The 23,874-nt window shown below is 33.1% G+C and overlaps 4 protein-coding genes and 1 non-coding gene across 7 annotated transcripts; 4 read left to right on the forward strand and 1 right to left on the reverse strand.

Moving 5' to 3' along the window:
• The first annotated feature begins 1,358 nt into the window (after positions 1–1,358).
• On the forward strand, positions 1,359–5,158 carry LOC127252306 (BRAP2 RING ZnF UBP domain-containing protein 1). The gene is made up of 11 exons (XM_051276416.1): positions 1,359–1,757; positions 2,524–2,632; positions 2,733–2,847; positions 2,993–3,090; positions 3,281–3,387; positions 3,519–3,756; positions 4,073–4,126; positions 4,362–4,505; positions 4,599–4,663; positions 4,740–4,794; positions 4,876–5,158. Exons 1-11 carry the CDS (start codon positions 1,474–1,476, stop codon positions 5,050–5,052), a joined length of 1,446 nt encoding a protein of 481 aa, XP_051132373.1. The 5' UTR covers positions 1,359–1,473; the 3' UTR covers positions 5,053–5,158.
• A 373-nt stretch (positions 5,159–5,531) lies between these two features.
• Positions 5,532–5,615, forward strand: TRNAL-CAA (transfer RNA leucine (anticodon CAA)). Its single transcript has one exon. It is a non-coding gene; the product is annotated as a tRNA-Leu (tRNA).
• A 2,079-nt stretch (positions 5,616–7,694) lies between these two features.
• LOC127252377 (uncharacterized) lies at positions 7,695–11,044 on the reverse strand. The gene is made up of 4 exons (XM_051276530.1): positions 10,745–11,044; positions 10,280–10,678; positions 8,277–8,471; positions 7,695–7,733 (listed from the first exon to the last, which is right to left on the reverse strand). The coding sequence occupies exons 1-4, from the start codon at positions 11,042–11,044 to the stop codon at positions 7,695–7,697; spliced, it is 933 nt and encodes a 310-aa protein (XP_051132487.1).
• Positions 11,045–14,182: 3,138 nt separating this feature from the next.
• On the forward strand, positions 14,183–17,663 carry LOC127252624 (serine/threonine-protein kinase PEPKR2-like). 3 transcript variants are annotated; one of them, XM_051276888.1, is made up of 4 exons: positions 14,183–14,573; positions 14,692–15,550; positions 16,173–16,469; positions 16,965–17,663. In XM_051276888.1, exons 2-4 carry the CDS (start codon positions 14,815–14,817, stop codon positions 17,312–17,314), a joined length of 1,383 nt encoding a protein of 460 aa, XP_051132845.1. In that variant the 5' UTR covers positions 14,183–14,573; positions 14,692–14,814; the 3' UTR covers positions 17,315–17,663. The 3 variants fall into 3 exon arrangements, with proteins under 3 accessions (XP_051132845.1, XP_051132846.1, XP_051132844.1); XM_051276889.1 differs by having other exon boundaries at positions 14,183–14,456; XM_051276887.1 differs by having other exon boundaries at positions 14,184–14,482.
• Positions 17,664–20,638: 2,975 nt separating this feature from the next.
• LOC127252324 (peptidyl-prolyl cis-trans isomerase FKBP12) lies at positions 20,639–22,502 on the forward strand. The gene is made up of 4 exons (XM_051276449.1): positions 20,639–20,836; positions 20,920–20,981; positions 21,683–21,735; positions 22,174–22,502. The coding sequence occupies exons 1-4, from the start codon at positions 20,715–20,717 to the stop codon at positions 22,273–22,275; spliced, it is 339 nt and encodes a 112-aa protein (XP_051132406.1). The 5' UTR covers positions 20,639–20,714; the 3' UTR covers positions 22,276–22,502.
• The last annotated feature ends 1,372 nt before the right edge of the window (positions 22,503–23,874 follow it).

Raw genomic sequence — 23,874 nt, forward strand, 5'->3', positions numbered from 1 at the left:
CACCAAATCAGAAGCTGACGATCAAATTGCCCACACGGAGACCAAAGCCCTCCAAAGTCCGGTAGAATCAAACCGAAGACCAAATCTCTTCGGATCAAAGAAGCCATAGAAAACCAAGTTGGAAAATAAATCTACTCGGAAGGAGAATCAAAGTATCCATTTAGAGAATATGACCCACTTTAAATTCAAATCAAATATAATTTGTACAAATTTTGTATTTATTAAAAATAACACAATTTTTTTGTTCACAGATATAAATCTGTGTTGAACATAAATGTGTTATTTTAAATGTAATACTATTCTAATTTTGCAGTGTGTTTGTTGTTTGCTAAAACATGCTAATTATAGTATAAGTGTTTGCTATTTAAATATAAATATGTGTTAAACTACAAATATACTATTTTAAATATAATATTACGTTAGTTTTACCATGTGTTTATTGTGTGGTAAAATATGCTCATAAGCGCTACCAGATTAACCTTCTCTAATAATAATTATACGATAAAACAAAAGTACGATGCAAGTAATAGTTGTCTTGTTGCTATATATATTGATTTGGCCTGATTAGAGCAAATAACGTGGCTTAGTTATAGAAGTCGTCCTTTCAATTTTGAAAGATTTCTCTTTCACCAATTGAAAATATTTATCCGCACTTGTGTAAATTTGATTGTAAATTTTCGATTGGAAATTGATGTGCTTTGTGCAGTTGAGACACAATCGACGGGCCTCTCTCTCTTCTTTTCTCTCTGCTTGGGCTCTCTATTTCTCTGCTTCCGAACCTATTTCCGTCGTAGCTGATTCATTTTTCCCATCTTCTTCTCTTGCTTCCGAATCTATTTCCGTCGTAGCTGACTCATTTTTTCCATCTTCTTCTCTTTTTACTGTGACACCCCTTACATTCTAAACGCCCGGCCGTTGCTCTTGCACTTTCTGGAGACCCGACAATCACAATTTGATTTGGGAAGAAAAGTAGAAGAAAAGAAGAAAATGAGGAAAAAAAAATAGACAAATACTTACCTTAAATTGATTTGAGAAAGTTTATCTATAGCCCATTTTTTAGCAATTGCGAAAAAACTATGCCTGCAATAATTCATTGAAAAAATTTTAAAGTAAAACAATAAAAAATTACAATGCGAATTTCAAATTAAAATCAATATTATTAAAAATAAAAATAAAATTGATTGAACAGCATGATTACAAGTTGGCAATAAAGGCTTTTCCTAATTTTGCCATTGTGCTCTTAGCCTTAACCGCCAGCATTTATACCACGTGATTATTAATACAGTTGAACAGTTTGTTTTTATTTTTTATTTTTATTTATTTATTATTATTATAACTGCTACGATACAAACCACATTTCAACCGTCCAGAATTCAAACCGTTCCACAGAATCCCCAAATTCATCTCCATAAACCCTAATTTTGATCGCAAATTTCTTCAAGAAAATTCGACGCAGATAGATCAAGGGATTACATGTTTACCCTCAAAATCCACACTGTCGACTCTCCGCAACCGGTTCACATCGCCGCAGCTGATGTTAAGGCGAGCGGTAATTTGAAGCTCTCCCAGCTGATGGGTGTTGCGCACCTCTTCCGCCAGCTTCCGTCGGCCGCAGGGCCACCGATCACCATCGCCAATATCAGCGCTCGCACTACGCTCCTATTCGTCGTCGCCGTCCCCAATTATGTGTCGTCTGATGATTTCCTTAGCTTCTGTGGGAGCCACGTCCTTCACTTCGTAGATGTTCTATTCCTCCGGTAGTTTTCAAATTTTCCGGAAACTAGTTTGGTTGTGGGATGGATTTCATTTGAGTGTTCTTTCATTCATACTTGAATTACATATAATAAAGCAGTAATGATTAATTTATTGGGTATTTGTATACTAATGCCTTTGATTAATGTTTATATTGGAGCAACGGCACTGTAAATGTTAAATTCGAACATATGTGAACTTAAAAGTGAGATACGTTCTTTTGGAAAATTTGTATGTTTGTTGGGAAGGTTATATTTAGGTTGTAGACTGATTTGGAATGAAATTTAAACCTAGTGATTATATTCGAACATATGTATGTTTGTATGTTTGTTGGGAAGGTTATATTTAGGTTATATTGGGTGTGTTTGTTTAGGGTTTGGATTTTGAGTTGGGATTTGAATAGTAAAAATTTTGAATTTGAATAGTTGTATGATGTGATATAAATAGGTGATGATGTGATGTTTTGAATGTAAAATTGATTTTTAGTATAATATAAAAAATGAAAAATAGGTGTTTGATTTGATGTTTTTGGGTGGAAAATTTTGGATGAATAGTGGGATTTTGTCAAAATCCATCAAACGAACACACCCCTAGTATATTGTAAAGTAAGAATCAGTTTGTCATCTGATTGTAGCTCTGCTTCATTTTCTATTCGATCATAGTTTCATGTGCACTTTTAATACTTTCTTCTGTTTGTCATATTTGATTGGCATAGCTTAGATCATATTTTAAGTTGTTTGGCTGAGTGGTTTTCTATTTCTGTATCTTCAGGAATGATGGAATGGAGGATAGGTATAGTGTTTTGATTAAACTAGAAAGTCAACTGGCAGCTGATGGATTCTATTGTAGTTACAATGGTAAAAGATTTAAGCCTTCTGAGGTATCAAAAGATTTGAATTATAGAAGTATTTATATAAACGATTTTCTGTATGTAGTGATGTTCTTTTCTTAATTATGTTGTACAATCATCTTATTTTCAGGTTGAGGTATGCCACATATATTTTACTCAATCAGTTTTGCAGACCGAATGTATAGAACTTGCTTCTGCACCTCCAGCAGAATATACGGAATTACCATCATGCCCTGTTTGTCTTGGTCAGTCACTTTGCTAGAATGACTATTTGTATTATTGGTTTGTCTATCAATATATGATTTTACCTCAATGATCGTTCACATGTTATGGTTTGAGATACTCTCTATATATTTGTTTATCTTATTTTGTGTTCTTTCATTATAATAGAGAGATTGGATCCAGACACAAGCGGAATACAGAGCACATTATGTGATCACTCGTTTCTTTGTTCTTGTGTTTCCAAATGGACCTACTTGTCTTGCCTGGTTAGCATTCCCCTATATCATTAGTTTAATCTAAATTACTCTCTCTCTCTCTCTCTTTCATTTTTTGTTTTTCCTTTGGGAATGTTGCGAAATCTCACATGCTTAGCTCCCAAGTCATTTACTTTCAAACAATGAGAGTAAGTGTAGGTAGCTTGTGACTTTTGACGAGTTTTTTCAATGCACTTTGCAGGTTTGTCGGCTTTCTCAGGGGCAAGATGAAAAGCCATCCTGTTCTGTTTGTGGATCTTTCAAGAACCTTTGGATCTGCTTGATCTGCGGCTTCCTTGGCTGCGGAAGGTATAAACATTTAATAGATCATGGGAGTTGGGATAGTAGTGTGCTCATTCCCATCACTAATTTTCATTTTCCATACCCTTGTTTTGGAAATGTTCAAATGAATCAACTAAAAATTTGTTCTTTCATTATAGATATGAAAAAGGTCATGCCAGTGGACATTGGAGTGACAAGAAGCATCGTTTTTCACTGGAACTGGAAAAGCAACAAATATGGGATTATGTTGGAGATAGATACGTCCATCGTTTGAATCATTCCAAAGTTGGTCGGAAATCTATCAACATGGATTCACAGTGCAATTCAAATGAGGAATGTGGATATGTGGAAGAGGAAGGATTGGACAATGCCCTTTTAAACAGCAAGATTGAAGGGGTACGTGTCTTCATTCTTCAAGCCAATGATTATCTTTGTGTTTTGGGATATCATTTAATGTGTCTTCATTCTTCAAGCCAATGATTATCATTGTGTTTTTGGATATTGTTTAATGTGTCTTCATTCTTCAAGCCAATGATTATCTTTGTGTTTTGGATATCGTTTAATATACAAACTGAATTTTCTTCATTTGAATGTTCTCTCAGTTATTTAATATGGCATGAAATGTTGAAAGTAGTGAATGCTGCCATGGCTTTTCCTAATACATCTTAACGTCTCACTTATAATATTGTTTATTTATTTATTTTTTTAATAGGTTTTGGATGAGTATAATCGGCTTCTTGCAAATCAGCTGGATGCTCAGAGACAGGTAACAGAATTCTTCGTTTTGAGTTTGCATCAGTAGGTTGTTGATCACTTGAACGTATATGTATATTGACGGCCATGTAGTCAAATATAAGCCATATTTGATAGATTGGAATTGTTGAGATCTAGCCTTTCACTTTAGAATTTAAATTTTACCTAATGTTTAGAGTAGAGATCAAACCTTATCGTATAATTTCCTTCCCTTTACTGAATATTCCTTGCTGTATGTTTGCTATTAGCATTATGAAGAGCTGCTTGCTGAGGCGAAAAGTAGAAGAGAGAGCTCTATAACAAAGGCAGTTGAGAAAGCTATATTTTCAAAGACCCACGAGCTAGAAGATAAATTGGAAAAATATGCAGAACTAAAGAAGGCTGCTGCAGATGTAAAACTCTCTAACCCAAAGCAATTAGATTAGAGTTGTTTCAACTGTTTGATTCAACATCCCTAATTAATAGACACTCAAATTTTGTTATAGAAAAATCAAGAGCTTACGAAGAGACAGGAATTCCTGCAGAAGAAGTACAAGGAAATCGAAGAAAGGTAGACTTTTGTCATGCCATTGTGGGAAAAAGTGCTTGTGAAGTTTGTTTAACGATCCAGTTATGTGCAATGACAGGGAAAGATCGCTACTCCAGGCAAAGGATGCACTAACGGTAGATTTACAAGAACAGGTAGTTATTTATTTATGTGCATTTAACTAGATTTAGTCTGTCTGTATTGTGTTGTATAAATAACTACACTTGGAAATATAGATTCGGGACCTAAAAGTGTATGTGGAAGCCCAAAGAATGGTGAGTATGGCAGACGGCGATGGCATTAGAGGTGGCACCATTTTGGCAGTGGAGTCAAATCAGGCACAGGCACAGGCACAGGCACCTTCCGGCAACCCCAAACGACGGCCAAAGACTAACGGTAGACGCCGGAATTGAGTTGAGTTGAACAAGTTTGTTGGTGTTCTTGTACTTCCAGATTGATTGATTGATTATATGCTCAATTCATTTTGAAATAGAAAATAATGCTGATCTTGACAGACAAGCTGTTACTGTAAATTTTTTTTCATTGGCTCTCCGGTAAATTGTCCAAATCTAAAGAACTCCAACCGAGAGTAGAGCTTGTAAACGAGCGGAATAGAGCCGGGCTTGTCATGTTTGACCTCGGCTCGTTTAGCAATTTTTTTGTTCGTATTTGGCTAGGCTCGGCTCGTTAATAGAAATTTTATTTTATTTTTTTAAATAAATTAAATTTAGTTAATAATAATTATAATTTTTATTAATAAATTTAAATAAAAAATAGAATGCAATATAATATTTATAGAGATATATATACTTATTAAATATAAAATATTAATTTAATTTTTCTAATAGTAAACACAGATGTATATATATGTTTGGAATCTTTCAATAAACAAGTCAGGATGGCCGAGTGGTCTAAGGCGCCAGACTCAAGTTCTGGTCTTCGTAAGAGGGCGTGGGTTCAAATCCCACTTCTGACAATTTTTGTTTTTAATTTGGGGTCAACATCTTTTCATATTTCTTTTTTCAAAAGTAATTACACATCCTAATTTTATTTTAAAGTTTCTAATTTATATTATTTTTAATTAAATTAAATTAATTAATTATCTTAATTTTAATTTATAATTATTTATATTATAAAATAATTATTTTTATTAATACATATTTAATTATTTACTAATTATACTTATTGTAAACTTATATATCTATAATAAGTTGCACATGTTAAGTGGTGCATGGCAGGTATAAAATAAATAAATTATGATGTCATATATTTAGAAGAAAATAAAATAAATTATTATAAATAAATAGTAAAAATAAAAAAAAAATACAAATACGATTAAATAAAATTTGTTGTAATATTATTATAGGATTAGCCAATAAAAATATTAATTATTTCTACCACTAATCACTATTTTATATTTTGTATATAATATATATATTATAGATAAGTAAATATATATATATATATGTAGATGTGTGTGCGTGAGTGTGTATATTATATATATATATATATATATTAATAAGAATCTGGGATAGTAAATGGATTGATTGGAATTGATGTGTAGTGTCATTTTTTTCATTACAGTAAAGTCCTATTTATAGGAAATATGAGTCCACAATAATAGGCTACAAATGATACAAAGTTTCATCGCAAGAGTAGTTGCATCCACAACTTATACACGTATGTATGATGTGTATAACACTCCCCTTCGGATGCTTTTATACAAAGAATGTGCCTCGTTAAAACCTTATTAGGAAAAAACCCTGTAGGACAAAAAAATCCTAGTGAAGGAAAAAGAGTACAACATTCTTGTATCGATTCGCTCCCCCTGATCTGAGCATTATTTGAGATACCTAAACCGACGCATCCCAATTTTCTTCACCAGTTTTTCAAATGTTGCCGTCGGCAATGCCTTGGTTAATATATCCGCCAAATTATTATTTGATCGAATTTTTTGCACATTAATTTCACCATTTTGTTGCAGATCATGAGTAAAAGGGAATTTTGGTGAAATATGTTTTGTTCTATCTCCTTTAATGTAACCCCCTTTCAATTGGGCTATACAAGCCGTATTATCTTCATAAAATGTAGTTGGGAAAATTTTATCGTTAGGTGTTAACCCGTAATTTTTCAGAATATGTTGAGTCATTGACCTCAACCAAACACATTCTCGACTAGCTTCATGTATTGCCAATATTTCAGCATGATTTGAAGAAGTGGCAGTTAAAGTTTGTTTCATTGATCTCCAAGAGATCACTGTTTCGCCACAAGTAAATATATAGTCAGTTTGTGACTTGGCTTTATGAGGATCCGATGAATATCCTGCATCGGCAAATCCAATTAATTCATGTCGAGAATCTTTTGAGTAAAATAACCCGAGATCAATTGTTCTTTGGAGATAGCGAAAAATGTGTTTAATCCCATTCCAATGTCGTCGAGTAGGCGATGAACTGAATCTTGCCAATAAATTTACAGCAAATGATATGTCAGGTCGGGTGCTGTTAGCAAGATACATCAATACGCCTATAGCACTCATATATGGCACTTCTGGGCCAAGTGTTTCTTCATTTTCCTCTTTTGGTCTAAATGGATCCTTTGCTGGATAGAGTGTTCTGACGATCATTGGGGTACTTAGCGGATGTGATTTATCCATCAGGAACTGTTTTAGTACCCTTTTAGTATAATTTGATTGGTGGATAAAGATTCCACTTTCCAAATGCTCAATTTGCAGACCAAGGCAAAACTTAGTTTTTCCAAAATTTTTGATCTCAAACTTCTTTTTCAGATATTCAACGGCTTTCTGGATTTCATTAGGAGTTCCAATTAAATTGAGATCATCGACATATACAGCGATGATTACAAATTCAGACCCATTTTTCTTTATAAAAACACATGGACAGATAGGGTCATTTATGTAACCTTCTTTGGTTAAGCTTTCACTGAGACGATTGTACCACATTCGGCCTGATTGCTTGAGCCCATACAAAGATTTTTGCAATTTGATTGGATATGATTCTTTTGGCTTTGAGTTAAATAATTCAGGTATGTTGATCCCTTATGGGATTTTCATATAGACGTCATTGTCTAAAGAGCCCTAAAGATAGGCAGTAACCACATCCATTAATCGCATATCAAGATTATTGTGTACTGCTAGGCTCACCAGATACCTGAATGTTATCCCATCCATGACCGGCGAATATGTTTCTTCAAAATCAATACCCAGTCTCTGGGAAAAACTCTGGGCTACAAGCCTTGCTTTATATCTTGTGATATTATTATTTTCATTTCTTTTTCTCACAAACACCTATCTGTAACCAACAGGTTTCACATTTTCCGGTGTTTGGACTATAGAGCCGAATACTTGCCGTTTTTTCAATGAGTCCAATTCAGATTTAATTGCGTCTTTCCATTTTGCTCAATCATCTCTTTGCCGACATTCATCAACTGATTTTGGTTCATAATCCTCGTCATCTTTCATTATATCGAGTGCTACAGAATATGCAAATGCATTATCAATATTTGTTTTCTTTCTGTTCCAATATTTTCCAATTGTGGTATAGTTAACAGAAGTTTCAATAACTTCGTCATCACATTCATCAGAATTTTTAGTATCAACTTTTTCAGGAGTTGTACTGACCTTTTCAGGTATCTGATCATTGTTGATCTCTTCACCAGTATTTACAATTTTCTTCTTTCGTGGATTCTTATCCTTGGAACCCAACGGTCTGCCACGTTTTACGCGGGCAGTATGCTCATTAGCACTCGGAACTTTCCCTTCTGGGATATTTATTTTGGCTAGTGCATTTGTTGCTGCAATATATGATTTTCGTAACTGTGGCAGCATCATTAAAAGCATCAGACAATTGATTTGCAATTTTCTCCAAATGCACAATTCTTTGAACTTCAAGTTCACTATGTTTCATACGATGATCAAATTCAAGTGGTATTTTCCACGAAATTTCTTTTTTCAGTTGATTATTGTCTCCCCCTAATGTCGGGAAATGAGATTCATCAAAATGACAGTCTGCAAACCTTACAGTAAATAAATCACCCGTTGTTGGTTCAAGATATTTCGCAATCGAGGGTGATTCATACCCGACATATATACCCAACCTTTTTTGAGGTCCCATTTTCGTGCATTGAGGTGGCGCAATTGGAACATAAATAACACACCCAAATATTCGCAGGTGAGATATATTTGATATTTTTCCAGAAACCAATTGAGTGGGGGAATAACAGTGATAATTGGTCGGCCTTATTTTCACGAGGGCTGCTGCATGCAATATAGCATGTCCCCAACATGATACAGGAAGTTTAGACCTCATCAATAATGGTCTAGCAATTAATTGCAATCTTTTGATAAGGGATTCAGCCAGGCCATTTTGCGTATGTACATGGGGAACATGATGTTCCACAGTAATCCCAATTGACATGCAGTAATCATAAAATGTATGTGATGAATACTCTCCAGCATTATCTAGACGTATTTTCTTTATCGGGTGATCTGAAAATTGTGCTCGCAATTTAATTATTTGTGCAAGTAGTCTAGCAAAAGCTAGATTGCGAGTAGATAACAGACATACGTGTGGCCATCGCGTTGACGCGTCAATTAGTACCATAAAGTACTTGAAGGGTCCACATGGTGGATCTATTGGTCCATAAATATCACCCAGAATTCTTTCCAGAAAAGCTGGGGATTCAAATCCAACTTTTGTTGGAGATGGTCTGATTATTAACTTCCCTTGGGAACATGCAGCACAAGCAAATTCATTCGGACTCAAAATATTTTTCTTTTTCAATGAGTGGCCATTTGAATTTTCAACAATTCGCCTCAGCATTACATTGCCAGGATGCCCAAGTCGATCGTGCCAAGTTTTAAATTCGCTAGTAGCCATTTGGTCTACTAGGTGATATATTTCAATGGCACTGATTTTTTAGTAATATAAGCCGGAAGAAAATGATGACAATTTTTCTTTCACAATTCTTTTGCCATTCACAACCTGAGTTATCAGAAGATATTCATTTTCTGCCTTCATTCAATGTTTCAATGTGATACCCATTTTTTCGAATATCACTGAAGCTCAGTAAATTCCTTCGAGCTTTGCTCGAGAACAAAGCATTTTCAATTGCCATTTTTGTCCATTTTGGGAGAAATACAGTAGCTTTTCCTGAGCCTTCAATCATTTTCGATACACCACTGATAGTAACAATTGTGGTCTTTCCCATATTCAGGTGGGAGAAATAACATTTGTTTTTCAGAATGTTGTGAGTCGTAGCACTGTCGATAAGACATATATTGTCATCGGCTCCAAAATATTTGGCATTCATATCTTTGCAAGAAGTAAAAATAATAAAAAACATGTATTAGTAACATAATCAAAATAGACTTATATTATTGGGGGTAATACAAAAAGGGGACAGAAAACATCAAAATAACAAAAGAGATACAACATCATTTTATCATTTAACATCATCAGCTATATCAAGCAGATCATCGGCATCCAGGTGCGTGATATTTTCATTCATCACATCGTCAAATGTGTCATCGTGGGCAGCGTGATTTGTTTCGGGGGCAACTCTTCCCTATCTTTCTTTTGAGGCCCGATACAGTTCAGCCAAGTGACTGACTATGCGACAAACATGGGCCCAATGGCTTTTGATTCCACACCGGGTGCACTCATCGTCATTGTTCCTGTTTCTCCCGGTGTTGAACCTCTGTTGAGGTCTGTACGGCCTTCTGTCATTATATCGCCGATTTGGCATATATCGGGGCCTGTTTTGATAATTATTGTGACTGTATGCGTTTGCCCGGCCCCGTCCGCGATTTTGATTTCGATCGCGATCAATTCGCTGATTTCTGACTTGCCCACGACCACGCACCGGATTTGCCGGTTGTATTGCATTTGCCTCTGGAAATGGATTTGCACCTGTCGGCCGAGATTCGTGATTTTTCAACAGCAATTCATTATTTTGTTCGGCCAGCAAAAGACAGGTGATCAGCTCAGAATATTTCTGGAAGCCTCTTTCGCGATACTGCTGCTGCAAAACCATGTTAGAGGCATGAAAAGTGGAGAAAGTTTTCTCCATCATATCAGATTAAAATACATTTTCGCCACAGTAGCGCAGCTGTGATGTTATTTTAAACATTGCAGAATTATATTCTTGGACTGTTTTAAAGTCCTGAAGCCGTAGGCTTTGCCATTCGCTTCGTGCCCTTGGCAACAATGTCAGCCTCAAATGATCGTATATTTCTTTTAATCTCTCCAACAATTCGAGTGGAGACTCCAGCGTGACATACTGCATTTTCAGTGCCTCATCAATGTGATGGCACAAAAAGATCATGGCCTTTGCACGATCTTGGCTCGGAGAGTTTTTATCTCGGGCAATGGTATTTTCCAAGCCCATTGATGCCAGATGCATTTTAACATGGCGAGTCCATGCCATATAATTTTGGCCAAAAACGAGGAGAGGGAGAAATTACTGTTTGGCAAGGTTAGTCATAATAAACAGATAAAATATAAAATATTACCTTGCGGAAAATAAAATATATAATCGTGCTGTTAACGTGTTGTAATATTATTATAGGATTAGCCAATAGAAATATTAATTATTTCTACCGCTAACCACTATTTTATATTTTGTATATAATATATATATATATAATAGATAAGTAAATATATATATATATATATAGATGTGTGTGCGTGAGTGTGTATATTATATATATATATATATATTAATAAGAATCTGGGAGAGTAAATGGATTCATTGGAATTGATGTGTAGTGTCATTTTTTCATTACAGTAAAATCATATTTATAGGAAATATGAGTCCACAATAATAGGCTACAAATGATACAATGTTTCATTGCAAGAGTAGTTGCATCCACAACTTATACACGTATGTATGATGTGTATAACAAAATTGCATTTCTTTATTGCACTGTATTTTTTTTTTGGTAAATAAATAATTTTTTTATTTTTCAATCCGTTAAAATAATGTAATTATTTTTTTTGTCATCCGAGTTAAAGTTATGCACAACCGATTATAATTAAAAAATTTATCCAATCATTATTTTATTATTTTTACTTTAATAAATAATAATTAATTTATTTTTATTTTATTTACTTATCCTATTATTTTTTATCAATTATTTAATAAATTTTCTATAATATTATCATTTTATTTTTTTTACCTAATTCATTTTAATATTATAATGTAATTAGTTTTTAGTTAAATTATCGGAGTAAATAATTAATATAGATATGGAGAAATTAAATGAAAAAATATAAGATTAAGCTCATGGAGCTTAAACTATTTTTAGAAAAATAAATGTCTCAATTTAACTTTTCAGTGGCGCAAAAAAAATTGATGTATTTGGCTACAATATGAAAGATTTAAAATATTAGAAAATGAACTTAATTGCCTCATGTATTGACTAATGAGTCATTGTTGTACGAAACAACAGTAAAAGTTCGGGGGAAAAAATCGATTTTTTTTTATCAATTTAATGTTGTTTTTTTTATTATTATTATTATTTATAGTACATTCTGGCAAAAAAAAATTAGAGAATTTAAATATTTTAGAAAAAAAAATTCAACAAAATTACATAAAATTTAATGCATTTTTTACTATAAAAAATAAAATTTAAAGGCTAAAAGTATAAATCAACAACCGAATAAATTTTTATGATTTTTTACATTAAAAAAAATTATGATGTACAAATTACTATAAAATATATAATTTTATTATTTTTTATATAAAAAAATACATATATTTTGAGGATTGGGGGCCAATTGATCTCCCTAGTCTCCATGTTCCGCCCCTGGTTGTAATATTGTAAGCATGCCTCAAATAATACATTATTATTTTTAATTAGTAAATATCCAAATTAAACTCTTCAAATAATACATTACTATTATTTTTAATTGGTAAATATCCAAATTGAACTCAAGTTATTTGTATTGAAAATCAAACTACTTAAAAACACAACATTTGCATCTAGAAAGATGATTTGATACTCTACTCGTGAAAAATTAAAGAAAATAATAAAAGTAAAATTTAGTGAAGTGAATATTGCATGAACAGTAAAATGAATGTAATTAAACATGTGGGGTGCAAAAAAGTAGTTTGGTGGTTAGAAGATATTATTTTGCTCCAACCACAAAGTAGATAGTGGTTTTTTGTGTTGATCTTTAAAAATTAATTATTATATCAAAATATAATATAAAATAGAGAAAAAATGACAAAAATATATTTATTAATCTTTTATAATACAAATACAGTGATATTTTTGAAAATAAATTACACAAATATAGTATAAAGATAATAATGTCATTTAAAATATAAAAAATTCAAATTCTTCAATTCATCTGCAGAACAAAGTGAATTTGAAAAATATAAATCTCAATTGTTTTATTAACAAAATACCGAATATGATTTTAAATCCTAAATACAGTAAATTCTATCACATATAAATCTTACTGTAAAATCTTAATTACGTAATCCCAGATATTCTCTTCTCTGTCGATTATTATATTCTCTCTTCTCTCTCTATTAGTTAAGTCTTTTGCTATTGGTACTGCTTTGATATGATATAAACCGTTTTGTCTTTGGGAGTGTTACAAATATACCATAACACTTTCCGCGGAAAGAGGTAAAAGAAGTTTTCCTCGACTCATTTTTATTTTATATTTCTCATTATTACCTCATCTTGTATAATAGTGATAACCGTGTTTAACGAGATTTTCCTTAACTTGTCTTTATTCTGTATTTCTCATTATCGCCTCATCTTTTATAATAGTGACAACCGTTAAAGTTTTAAATGTATAAAGATTTTCTTAATCTTGGAAGTTTTACTTACGATTTTTTTCTTTTTTTTTTTTTAAGTTCGTCACGCGCATTCTTGTAATAATGTCTTTGACTCACAAATGTATTTGGTTGGAAGTTTGAATTTTGGATTTGGATTTTAAATAGTAAAAAATTTAAATTTAAATAGTTATATAATATAATATAATATAAATAAATGTTTGATTCAATAGGTTGAATATAAAATTAATTTTTAATATAATAAAAAATAAAAAAAATAAATATTTAATTTAATATTTAAAAAATTAATAAATAGTAAAATTTAGGGTAAAATATTCTTTTATCAATGGGTTAATTTTCAATAGTTTGGGTGAATTATATGTTCAAATGATTGTGGGCTTGACTTTGATATTATTTATTACTATGATTTTGGGTGAATAAATGAAAATATTATTAATAATGAATCTACTAAAAGCATAACATAAGGGTGTGTTTGTACGATGGTAAAGATTGCATATAAACATACCCGAAAAGGACGATACGTAACAATATATATATATATCTGGACTATCAAACGGTCGGTCAGTTAACTAAGAGGTAGAAGAGATCCTCACCGTTGATGACGCCGTGTATGAACCGTCGGATCTGATATGATTCCCGGGAAGGAAAAAATGGGAAGCGTAGCGGCAATTTATTGAGGATCACGTGCGCGCCGCATGACTTACTGTACAGCACATCAGGCAACCTCATTGGACCGATAGCTCTTGCCAGAGGACTTGGGTTTTACTCAAATTTCGCCCTGCCATTCCTTCCTTCTCGCTCTCTCTCCTCTCACTGTCCAAACTAATTTTCGCCTAAATTTTGGGGTTTTTGATTCCAGTATTCTTGTGCATATTCCGATTGCATAATTTCGAGGGTTTGATCGAGTGAGGATTTGATTCAGATTTTTTTAGGGTTTGTTCTTTTCGGATCGATTCAGAGGGTGTGGTGAATGGGTCGCCGGAAAAAGGTACGAGATATCTCGCGCAACTCAAGGTACGAAGTCTCGTCGACGAGTGCGCTGGGTAAATCCCGGCTGTATTGCTTTTGATTTTACGAGGCGGTGGGTTTAGGTCTAGTAGTTACGGTAGGATTAAATTGAACCCTAATTGTAAAAAAAGAACAAAAGAATTACATAAATTTTACCAATCTACAACTGTTTGGAGTTTAACGCTGTGCTCTATAATTGTATTCACTGATTACAGGTTGTGGGCAATAAATTGGTGATCTGTAGTTCTTGGAAAAGAAGAGTTTAAGGTGTTTTCGGACTAAGGAGTTTTTGGTTTCATTAGCTTCCCATGGCTTCTTTATAGTCGAAGTATTGTTCGATGGAGTGTTTGGGTAAGAAGAGAAAGGGCGTCGAAACGGATGTCGACGAACGTAGTCGATTGGAAATTTTTTGGTCTCATTTTTCTTTGGAAGATTATTCAAGGAGGACAAAGAAGTGCAAAGGAGGGATCGCAGTCTCAAAGATTATTGATTCGGGTAGAAGCATTGTCAATGGAGTTGCGACTGCTCCGGCATGTGGCACAGCCCAGTTGGAATGTCCCAGCAGGGGTCTGAAGAGGAAAATTGGTTGCATTGAAGCTGCTACAAGATTGGGTAGGAAGAAGAGGATTGATCATGATTATGAGTTGGATAGAACTATAGGAGAAGGGAAGTTTGGTTCAGTGGTGTTATCTCGGAGTAAGGCTACTGGGGAGGAGTTTGCTTGCAAAACTCTACGTAAAGGGGAGGAGATTGTGCACCGGGAAGTCGAGATAATGCAGCACTTGTCAGGGCATCCGGGTGTTGTGACACTGAAGGCAGTATATGAAGATGCCGAGTCTTTCCATCTAGTGATGGAGCTTTGCTCTGGGGGACGCTTGCTTGATCAGATGGCGAGAGAAGGGCCATACTTGGAGCAAAGGGCTGCTAACATAATTAAAGAATTGATGCTGGCGGTTAGATATTGCCATGAGATGGGAGTTGTTCATCGTGACATAAAGCCCGAGAATATCCTACTCACTGCCTCTGGACAGATGAAGCTTGCAGACTTTGGATTAGCTGTCAGGATTTTGGATGGTAATGCCGCATATTTACAATGATACATCTTTTGTTCAATACTCTTTTGCTTCGTATGATTTGTTGACAGTCACTTTGTTTTCATAATGTTTGTGTGTTGTTTATGCCAGCTACCTTCTCCTCCACCCTGACTTGCCTTGCCTAGAACAGTTAAAAAGGATAATCTTATTTTATATGCGATCTCAGAGAAAATATTAAAGGCTAATATTTGCTTTCAAGTTACCTAATTGCTTATCAAGTAATGAACTTGATATGCCTTTTTATTTAATGCCATCATTTGTAACCATGAGTTTGTTTGCTTTAGCAACCTTCTAACTCCACCTGTTTATAAAATACGATAAAAGTTCAATGTTCAATAGTATGCCACTTGTCTTGAAGAAAGTGACTTTATATTAGTATAGAAAACTAGGCTCTGTTTTTTTTGGCAATTTTGTTTACTTATTTGTTTTATTTATTTATTTATTTACTATGCAATCCCCATTCTCTAAGAAAAAATACACTATTTTTCTTCTCACAAATTATCATATCGAACTACTATGCAAATACATAACACAAATATAAACCAAACATGCTCTAGGAGTGCAAAATGAAGGACTAACACATTAGTTTTTAATTGATGCAGGCCAGAGTTTGAGTGGAGTTGTTGGAAGCCCTGCTTATGTAGCTCCTGAGGTTTTAGTCGGCAATTACTCTGAAAAAGTGGATATCTGGAGTGCTGGTGTCCTTCTCCATGCACTTCTGGTTGGTGTGCTTCCATTTAGAGGCAATTCATTGGAAACCATGTTTGAGGCAATAAAGGAAGAAAAATTAGATTTTAGTAGTGGTATATGGGAATCGGTATCTCGGCCAGCTTGTGATCTTCTCTCTAAAATGCTAACAAGGGATGTCTCAACAAGATTTACCGCTAATGAGGTTTTGAGTAAGTTCTCGGTTCCAAACCACATTTCGATTATGTCTTGATTTAGTGATGGACTATCTACTGGCGATGGAAATGTAGGTCTTTTTAGAGTTAGTGTTAATTGGGTTTGTTGTGTAGATTTATGTATGTTAGATATTATGAGTCCATAACTCAAATAAGTGAAGAAAATGATTGGTTTGGTCAAGCATTGCATGCAGATTCCATTTTCGCTCCCTTAAACTTAATACTTTTGGTTATGAATAGGGTTATGGCTGCGACTTGCAACTTGCATGTATCTTAAGTCCCAAGATGTCTATATAGGATTACTGGAGAATCGCTTGCATATTATAAGTACATGTTTCTATTGCATTTGGGTAAATATTCTTCATTTCCTAGTTTATCGGTCACTGAGTAATGGCTCCTTAATTTTCTTGCTGTTGAGATAAATGATACCTTCTGATACTCAACAAAATAGACTATTATCGGCTGATTTCAATTTGTGTTATTTTCTTCTAGAACATCCCTGGATTTCATTCTATACTGAACCATCGTTGAAGACCCCAACCCCTGAGTCAAGGGCGGGGCGGTGGACTTACAGTCACAGATCTGACATAGAGAGAAAGAGGTCGACATCAACAGCTTCCACTAGCAGTAGTCTCAGCAACGACTCCAGTCCAGCCATACTCTCCCGTCATTCAACCCAACTTGCAGTTGAGGAAGAAGAAGACAGTGGTCTGGTCGATGTGCTAGCTGTGGCGATTTCACGTGTCAAGATATCTGAGCCAAAGAGGACCCGAATCTGCAGCCCCTCAAGACAGGAATGCTCCTCCAACTTAAAGACGAGCAACCTCTGTACAGCATTTTGATCCAATAACCCGACCCCCATTTGCTGATGCTTTTAATTGCTAATTCTGATATAATAGGTGATCGGAGGGCTGATAACATAGGCTAAACAGGGCCCATTTGCCAGGTAAACTTAGATTGTGCTCTTCCCTTGGTTTTCCGGAATGTTTGTGATTACTGATTGGCGTGCGTGCAGTCGAGTTATGTATATATATAACATAACCCTTTGTGTTGCGTTTTGGGGACAGACGGTGTGATGAGGTGAATGATGCTATAACCTCTGTTGGTTTTTGTTTGCGCGGAATAACCAAATGTGATCAACATAAGCTCATTTACCCTTTATATCTATCTAATGATTAAATTCTTGATTCATTTTTATTAGATTGGATTATTTCCTATGTATTCCTTAGTTGATTTTGATTCAATATTCAATTCATTGAGTGAGTTCAGGTTATATTTGTTGTTTTATGGGTGACGAAATTTTGTTTCAAAATACGCCAATGTAATTTTATTTACTATCTTCATATCCTAAGTTTCGTGGCCACGTCCTGTTAGTTAGGGAATTAATCACATGTGCTTTGATTGAAAAGATGACAATGCCTAGATTGAGAAGTTTTACTCAAAAGACTTTAGCAAAGTTACTTAACCGCTCATCATGTTATTCCAGATACAGCTCGCTACTTTGCCCATCATTTTAGGGCTAGTGTGGAACAGAGTTATTCAAAATTATGAAATGTGGAGTTCAAAGTAAATGTGATATCTTATTGGAATGCTTTCAAGAAGTTCATATAGCATCTTATTGGAAGTAAAAAGATTCGGACTTTCAACGTAAAATCAATTGGGGTGATAGGTGTAGCGATCATTCATCTTATAAGCTAAGGGAATTTTCGCATTTTCCCATCATATCCAATGTGAAATAATATTCAATACTAGTTCACACTGATCATGCAGGAATTTTTGGAGTACTTGGTGACGCCTTCATTCTTCTTTTCATCTCATTTTTCTTTTTAAATTTAAATGTCATAGCTTCTTTAAGTGCTTCTTTAATTTATTCTTGTAACTTTTAATAATTAAAAGATATAGGCATCGTTTATTTTATCCACTTTCATTCATTTCATATTATTTATTTTTTTTAAAAAAATATCATATTAAATATACATTTTCTTTAACAAAATATCATATTAAATATTAATTTTCAACTTTCCAAAATTCGAAAAATCTAAAAAAACATCCTAAACTCTTTATTATTTCTCATAAATGTTGTATCTAATTCTCCCTTCAACTCCCATTCTATTATATTCAAGTCTTTGTTAATTCTAATAACTCCTTGTAACTTTTCTCTATTCAATGAAGTCTCCTTAATTAGTATTCAATAAAGTCTCCTCCACCATGGATACTATAAAACCTTTTTAAACTTCCCTTAATGACACATTTCTTATCATATATGGGGTCATATTTTAGCATCCTTGGGCTTGGGCCTCAAAAGGCCTTAGTCCCACCAAATACTCCTTTTGGGTTTTTATCTTTCAAAATTTTAGTGTTGGTTTGTGGATTTGAATTTTTTAATATAAAAGTTTGAATTTGAATAATTATTTGATAGACTAGAAATAGATATTATTGATATAATTTTTGAATATCAGATAAATTTTTAATAGAATATAAAAAATATTTGATTTAATATTTTGGAGAAAAAATAATAAAAAGTACAACTTTAAGGGTAAGGGTGTGCAAAATTACCGATTTCCCGACGGAATTTGAATTAAATTCAAAAATTCGAATTCGGTAATTTGGTAATGCGGACGATATTCTGATATGCCAAATTCAATATTTTTGAAATTAATTCAAATTTAGTTTTACCATTTTTTAATTCGGATATACCGATTTCAAATTCAAATAATTATTTTATTTAATATTATAAATACATATATCTTATTTTTTCAAAAAATTACTTCATATAACGCCAAATCATCAAATATTTTATATTATATTATTTTATTATATATATATATTTAATTATATTAGTATAATATTTTAAATAAATTAATAAATTAAAATCATCATAATTCAAACTTATTATGTTTATATTGAATTCAATCAATTCCATAAATACTGAATTCAAATTAATTTCGAATTGAGAAATTGAAATTGGAAAATATGAATTTGAAATTCAATTTGGTCGGATTTTTAAATTATTATTATTTTTTTTCTGAAAAAACCAAATTTAAATATCCGAATTACCAATTTCGTTTTCAATGCACACGCCTAATTAGGGATGTGTTATATTTATATTTTTTCTCGCAAATTTTTCCAAAGTAATTAATTTTTCATACGTACTTATTATTTTTTTATATTAATCATACAAATTCTCTATACCTCAACTAAAAAAAAGATTCCTTCGAAATATTTTACAAAACAAACACACCCTAAGCCTTTTCTTCCAAAGTTTTGCATAATGGCTCATGTCTCCAAATTCCTCAAGTGTCTTAAGTCTTTTGTGCATTCGGCCTTTTATCAAATTGATTTTTTTTTTTCTACGATTTCTTCAAAATTGATTTGATGCCTTTGGTTAGCTTCGGCCTTAATTCCAATGGTAACATATCCTCCAAAAATATTTGGATGGATTGGACTTCTAAGAACATTCAATATATTTTTTTTTATTTCGCTTAATTTTTTTTTTTTCATCGGATCATCTTTTAGCAGCATAAAGTGATTTCCCCCCGCTACTTCAAGAAATGTGGAATCACTGAGTGGTGTAAGACATCACCATATGATCCGGCTTTTACATTTCCGTCTTTCCCATTATTGGCTATGCTAATCAAACTATCTTTCGAAATCTTTTTGGGAATCCTACGAGACCTTTTTTGGGATTCAATGGGAACACAATATGAAAGGCCGAAAAACCTTTGAAATTCACCATCTAATTCATTAGCAAATTTATGAGGAAGTTTATGAACTTACTAGACTTCTCTTGAGGTCCAACTCGAAGAAGACTTTGATGTCTACAAAGCCTCCGTTACAATATGAAACTGAAATTCTCTATTTCAATCGTAAGAATATGTATATATTTTATAAATTTCTTAAATAAAATAACTAATATAAATATAATATATTGCTTTTAAATTAGGTTAGATTTCTCTATTTAAATTCTTATTAAAATAAAAAAAAAGTTCTCAAAACTCATTAAATTTAAGATTAAGAAATGGCTAGAACTCTTTAATTTATCAAAATTAAGTAATTTTCAAAACTTGAGTTCTATTTTTTTTTTATAAAAATAATTTTAACTTGGACATTACTTAAAAAAAAAAAAAAAAAAAAAAAAAAACCTTATTGTTATATATTAGATGCAGAACCCTAAATAGGGGACTGGAACCAAAGGGAAAAAGGCAAATTAATTCTGAGACGAAGCTTAACTTGATCGGAGTGATGGGAGTGGAGAAGGAACAGTTGAGAGCAGGCACCGGTCCGAAACCTGTTGCCGGGCAAAAGGTCACGGTCCACTGTACTGGCTTCGGCAAGAATGGTGATCTAACTCAAAAGTTCTGGAGGTAAGTTGATTTCTGATTTCCCTTTTTCCTGGAGTAGTGGTTGGTGTTAATAATGGAGGTTTGGATTTGAATTTGGGTACTAGCACTAAGGATCCCGGGCAGAAGCCTTTCACATTCGAAATTGGCAAAGGCAAGGTTATTAAAGGTAATTTTCGCGGAAACTGGATTTCATTTGTGTCTAGTTTTCTTCTTCTCATGATTTTTTGTTTAGAAAATGGTTGATTGGTCAATTTGCTGCAAATTAATCTGTGCAGTACACTTTGCGCTTGCCTGGATAGGGTGATAGGGTTGATTTATGATATCCCCATTAACATTTGGAGGTTTGTATATTTGTTAAAGATGATTTATTGGCCTTACAATATGTGTTGGACAGAAAACTTCCAATACATAGGATGAAATACCTGAAGAGTAATTTGTTAACAGCAGATACATGGATCTGAAGAAAGTAAAGGCAATTTTGCATACCTATTAGTAATTGAAGGGTCGTTCCCGAATACATAATAACTAAACTGCAAGAGATTTGGCTGGTTCTTGAACTGAGAAACAGTGGTCTTTTGAATGTGCTGCATAAGACAGTGATGATAGTCATCTAGATTTCCTGTATATGGGTTGTTGCCTGATATTTCTTTGTTAGTGTGCTATGATTGAATCAATTTCTTTGTTTATGCTACATAATTTATTTGCTTGTTATAGATCCATGTCGTTGGTTCCATGGAATCTTAAACCCATTGTGCTTTCTGAATTTTTGTGATCTGTGTTGGGAGTCATTGTGATTGTTAGTTTGTTGTCACATTGATTGCAAGATGAAGTGCTTTCGTTATTAGAATTGCCTCCATTTTTCTGCAGGATGGGATGAAGGGGTGCTAGGAATGCAAGTGGGAGAAGTTGCTCGATTACGAGTAATATCTGAACCTCCTTATTAGTGTTTCTCATGCCAATATCTATTTGTGGCTGTTGACTTACAATTGCTTCCAAGAATGCAATTTCTCATGATAGCTTTGGTAATAATGCTTTTGACCGTAGTAGAGAAAGAAACCAACCCAGTTGAAAATAGCCATATGAGTTTTGCTTTCAGTTTCTTGGTTAAAGGTCTGTTTTTAGTTAAGCATTTTGGCAATGGCAATGACGGTAAACTAGCAGCTTTGACTTGTTTCTAAACTATCGTAAATTTTTAATCTCCGCTTGAACAGTTATACAATCAGATAATCTATTTCTAGTTTCTTCATTTTTGATTCTGTAATTGAAGGTGTGGCTAGCTAACACACTAGTAACTTATAATCTTATCTTGATGTATAATTGATCGATGTCATTGCTTATTTCTTTTTTAAATGCTGCAGTGCTCTCCTGATTACGCCTATGGTGCAAATGGCTTTCCAGCATGGGGTATTCAACCCAACTCGGTTCTGGTCTTCGAGATTGAAGTTCTGGGTGTTGAGTGAACTTTTACCACAAACTACATTTGTTTCTCCATTGGCATATACCTCTTGACTGCTCTAATAATTTCGAGTGCGAGTGGAATGAACATACTTTGTCACTATTTCTTGTTTACTGAGCATGAAAGGTTAGAAACATTGGTTCTTGGTTAGAATTGAGAATCATCATGTGTTTCCTGTTTTATGCCCTGCATAATCCTTGTCCAAATTTAGTGCAGTGCAGTTTAAATTTACTGGTGTGGCAGCTGTTTTAGTTTACTACATATTGTCTGTCTTTTGCACTCATCTTAGGATAATAAATAATATGGTATGTTGAATTTAGATGGGAAAAATACTAATAAAATTGAAGATGTTAGGAGCAACTTCCTAGAACTCAATTTTGCTTTTAAATTTTCATTTAGCTTATAAAAATAAAAATTTAAAATAATTAAAATATTTTGTAAACTCTGAATATATATTAAAAAATGTAAAAATTTACAAAGAAGAATAACAAACTAAAGTCTTCTTGTACAAATCAAAACAAGACAATTTTACTACAAAATTTCATCTCTCATTCTGTTTCACAAATCATTTTTGACAATCTTTATTGTCAAAAAAATCTTTCAACCGTAGATGTTTTGACAAATAAAACCAATCCTAACTCGATTAGTCGATAAATCAAATAGAAAGTAAAGAAAGAATGCTTGAAGCCGTGAACTTAATTGTGATAAATCATGCGTAGAAATATCCTTCGTACATAACTCCGTAAGACGAATAATCCGTTCTTCATCAAAAGTAACAAACAAATTGTTGGGATTAAGGCATGTATTCCCATAAAAAGCTCCGAATTTGATATAGTAAACCGATGATTTATTTCTTGAAAAATAATATCATCATCTAACATTGTAAAAAAAAAAAAAAAAAATTAATATTTCATAATATAAACTAATACTGCAATAATTTTCATAATAAATTAAGAAGAATAAAATAATGGATGAAAATGTTCACTCGAAAATAATGAAGATGTATTTTTCTTTGGACATCAACAAATATTCTCAATCGTCCGGGAATGATATTATTCATATCAAAGACAATAATTTCATGATCCGAACAAGACTTAATTACTTCTTCCAAAAAGTCCTCTCAACCACTTGTTCTAAAATTTTACAATTCCTCTTTCAAAATTGTAATGAATTGCACCACAAGCCCTATGTTTCGATCATTTTGTTAAAGAGTTTGTGACAGTGTATTTGTCTTTCCTAATCCATGCTTCATCAATTGACCCACAAACACAAATTCAAAACTTTCCATTTTATCAAACAAGTCCACAACAAGTATTCGATTTTTCACATCATTGTCATTTGTAGCTATAATTTCTCATTTCTTTTAGGGATTCCACAAATTAAAAGGTTGAGTGATTATCTTGAAATGAAAACTCTAACAAGTATCATCAGCTTGAGCTAAACTCATTTCTTGATTTTTTTTTTTGTTTTTTGCTTTCTTGTAGCAATATCACCCAATTCTATATATCTTGCAAGATTATCAAATTTGTGCTACCTCAATTCATCTCTCATTTTACATGAAGCTCCACGCATATTAGAAATATAACTAGTTGAAGCTAATGGG

This window comes from Andrographis paniculata, unplaced genomic scaffold (genome assembly GCF_009805555.1).
Source record: "Andrographis paniculata isolate CXL003 unplaced genomic scaffold, ASM980555v1 Contig46END, whole genome shotgun sequence".
Classification (NCBI taxonomy): domain Eukaryota; kingdom Viridiplantae; phylum Streptophyta; class Magnoliopsida; order Lamiales; family Acanthaceae; genus Andrographis; species Andrographis paniculata.

Excerpts from the sequence above, each read along its gene's own strand:
- LOC127252306 (XM_051276416.1), top strand. The coding sequence starts at position 1,474 with ATGTTTACCCTCAAAATCCACACTGTCGACTCTCCGCAACCGGTTCAC. Across the intron at positions 3,091-3,280 it reads GGACCTACTTGTCTTGCCTG|GTTTGTCGGCTTTCTCAGGG; the intron begins GTTAGCATTCCC and ends TGCACTTTGCAG. Across the intron at positions 4,664-4,739 it reads TACAAGGAAATCGAAGAAAG|GGAAAGATCGCTACTCCAGG; the intron begins GTAGACTTTTGT and ends GTGCAATGACAG.
- LOC127252377 (XM_051276530.1), bottom strand. The coding sequence starts at position 11,044 with ATGGGCTTGGAAAATACCATTGCCCGAGATAAAAACTCTCCGAGCCAA. Across the intron at positions 10,679-10,744 it reads TGCGCTACTGTGGCGAAAAT|CAGCAGTATCGCGAAAGAGG; the intron begins GTATTTTAATCT and ends ATGGTTTTGCAG. Across the intron at positions 7,734-8,276 it reads ATGATCAGATACCTGAAAAG|GGCTCTTTAGACAATGACGT; the intron begins GTCAGTACAACT and ends GCCTATCTTTAG.
- LOC127252624 (XM_051276888.1), top strand. The coding sequence starts at position 14,815 with ATGGAGTGTTTGGGTAAGAAGAGAAAGGGCGTCGAAACGGATGTCGAC. Across the intron at positions 15,551-16,172 it reads AGCTGTCAGGATTTTGGATG|GCCAGAGTTTGAGTGGAGTT; the intron begins GTAATGCCGCAT and ends TAATTGATGCAG. Across the intron at positions 16,470-16,964 it reads TACCGCTAATGAGGTTTTGA|AACATCCCTGGATTTCATTC; the intron begins GTAAGTTCTCGG and ends ATTTTCTTCTAG.
- LOC127252324 (XM_051276449.1), top strand. The coding sequence starts at position 20,715 with ATGGGAGTGGAGAAGGAACAGTTGAGAGCAGGCACCGGTCCGAAACCT. Across the intron at positions 20,982-21,682 it reads CAAAGGCAAGGTTATTAAAG|GATGGGATGAAGGGGTGCTA; the intron begins GTAATTTTCGCG and ends ATTTTTCTGCAG. Across the intron at positions 21,736-22,173 it reads GAGAAGTTGCTCGATTACGA|TGCTCTCCTGATTACGCCTA; the intron begins GTAATATCTGAA and ends TAAATGCTGCAG.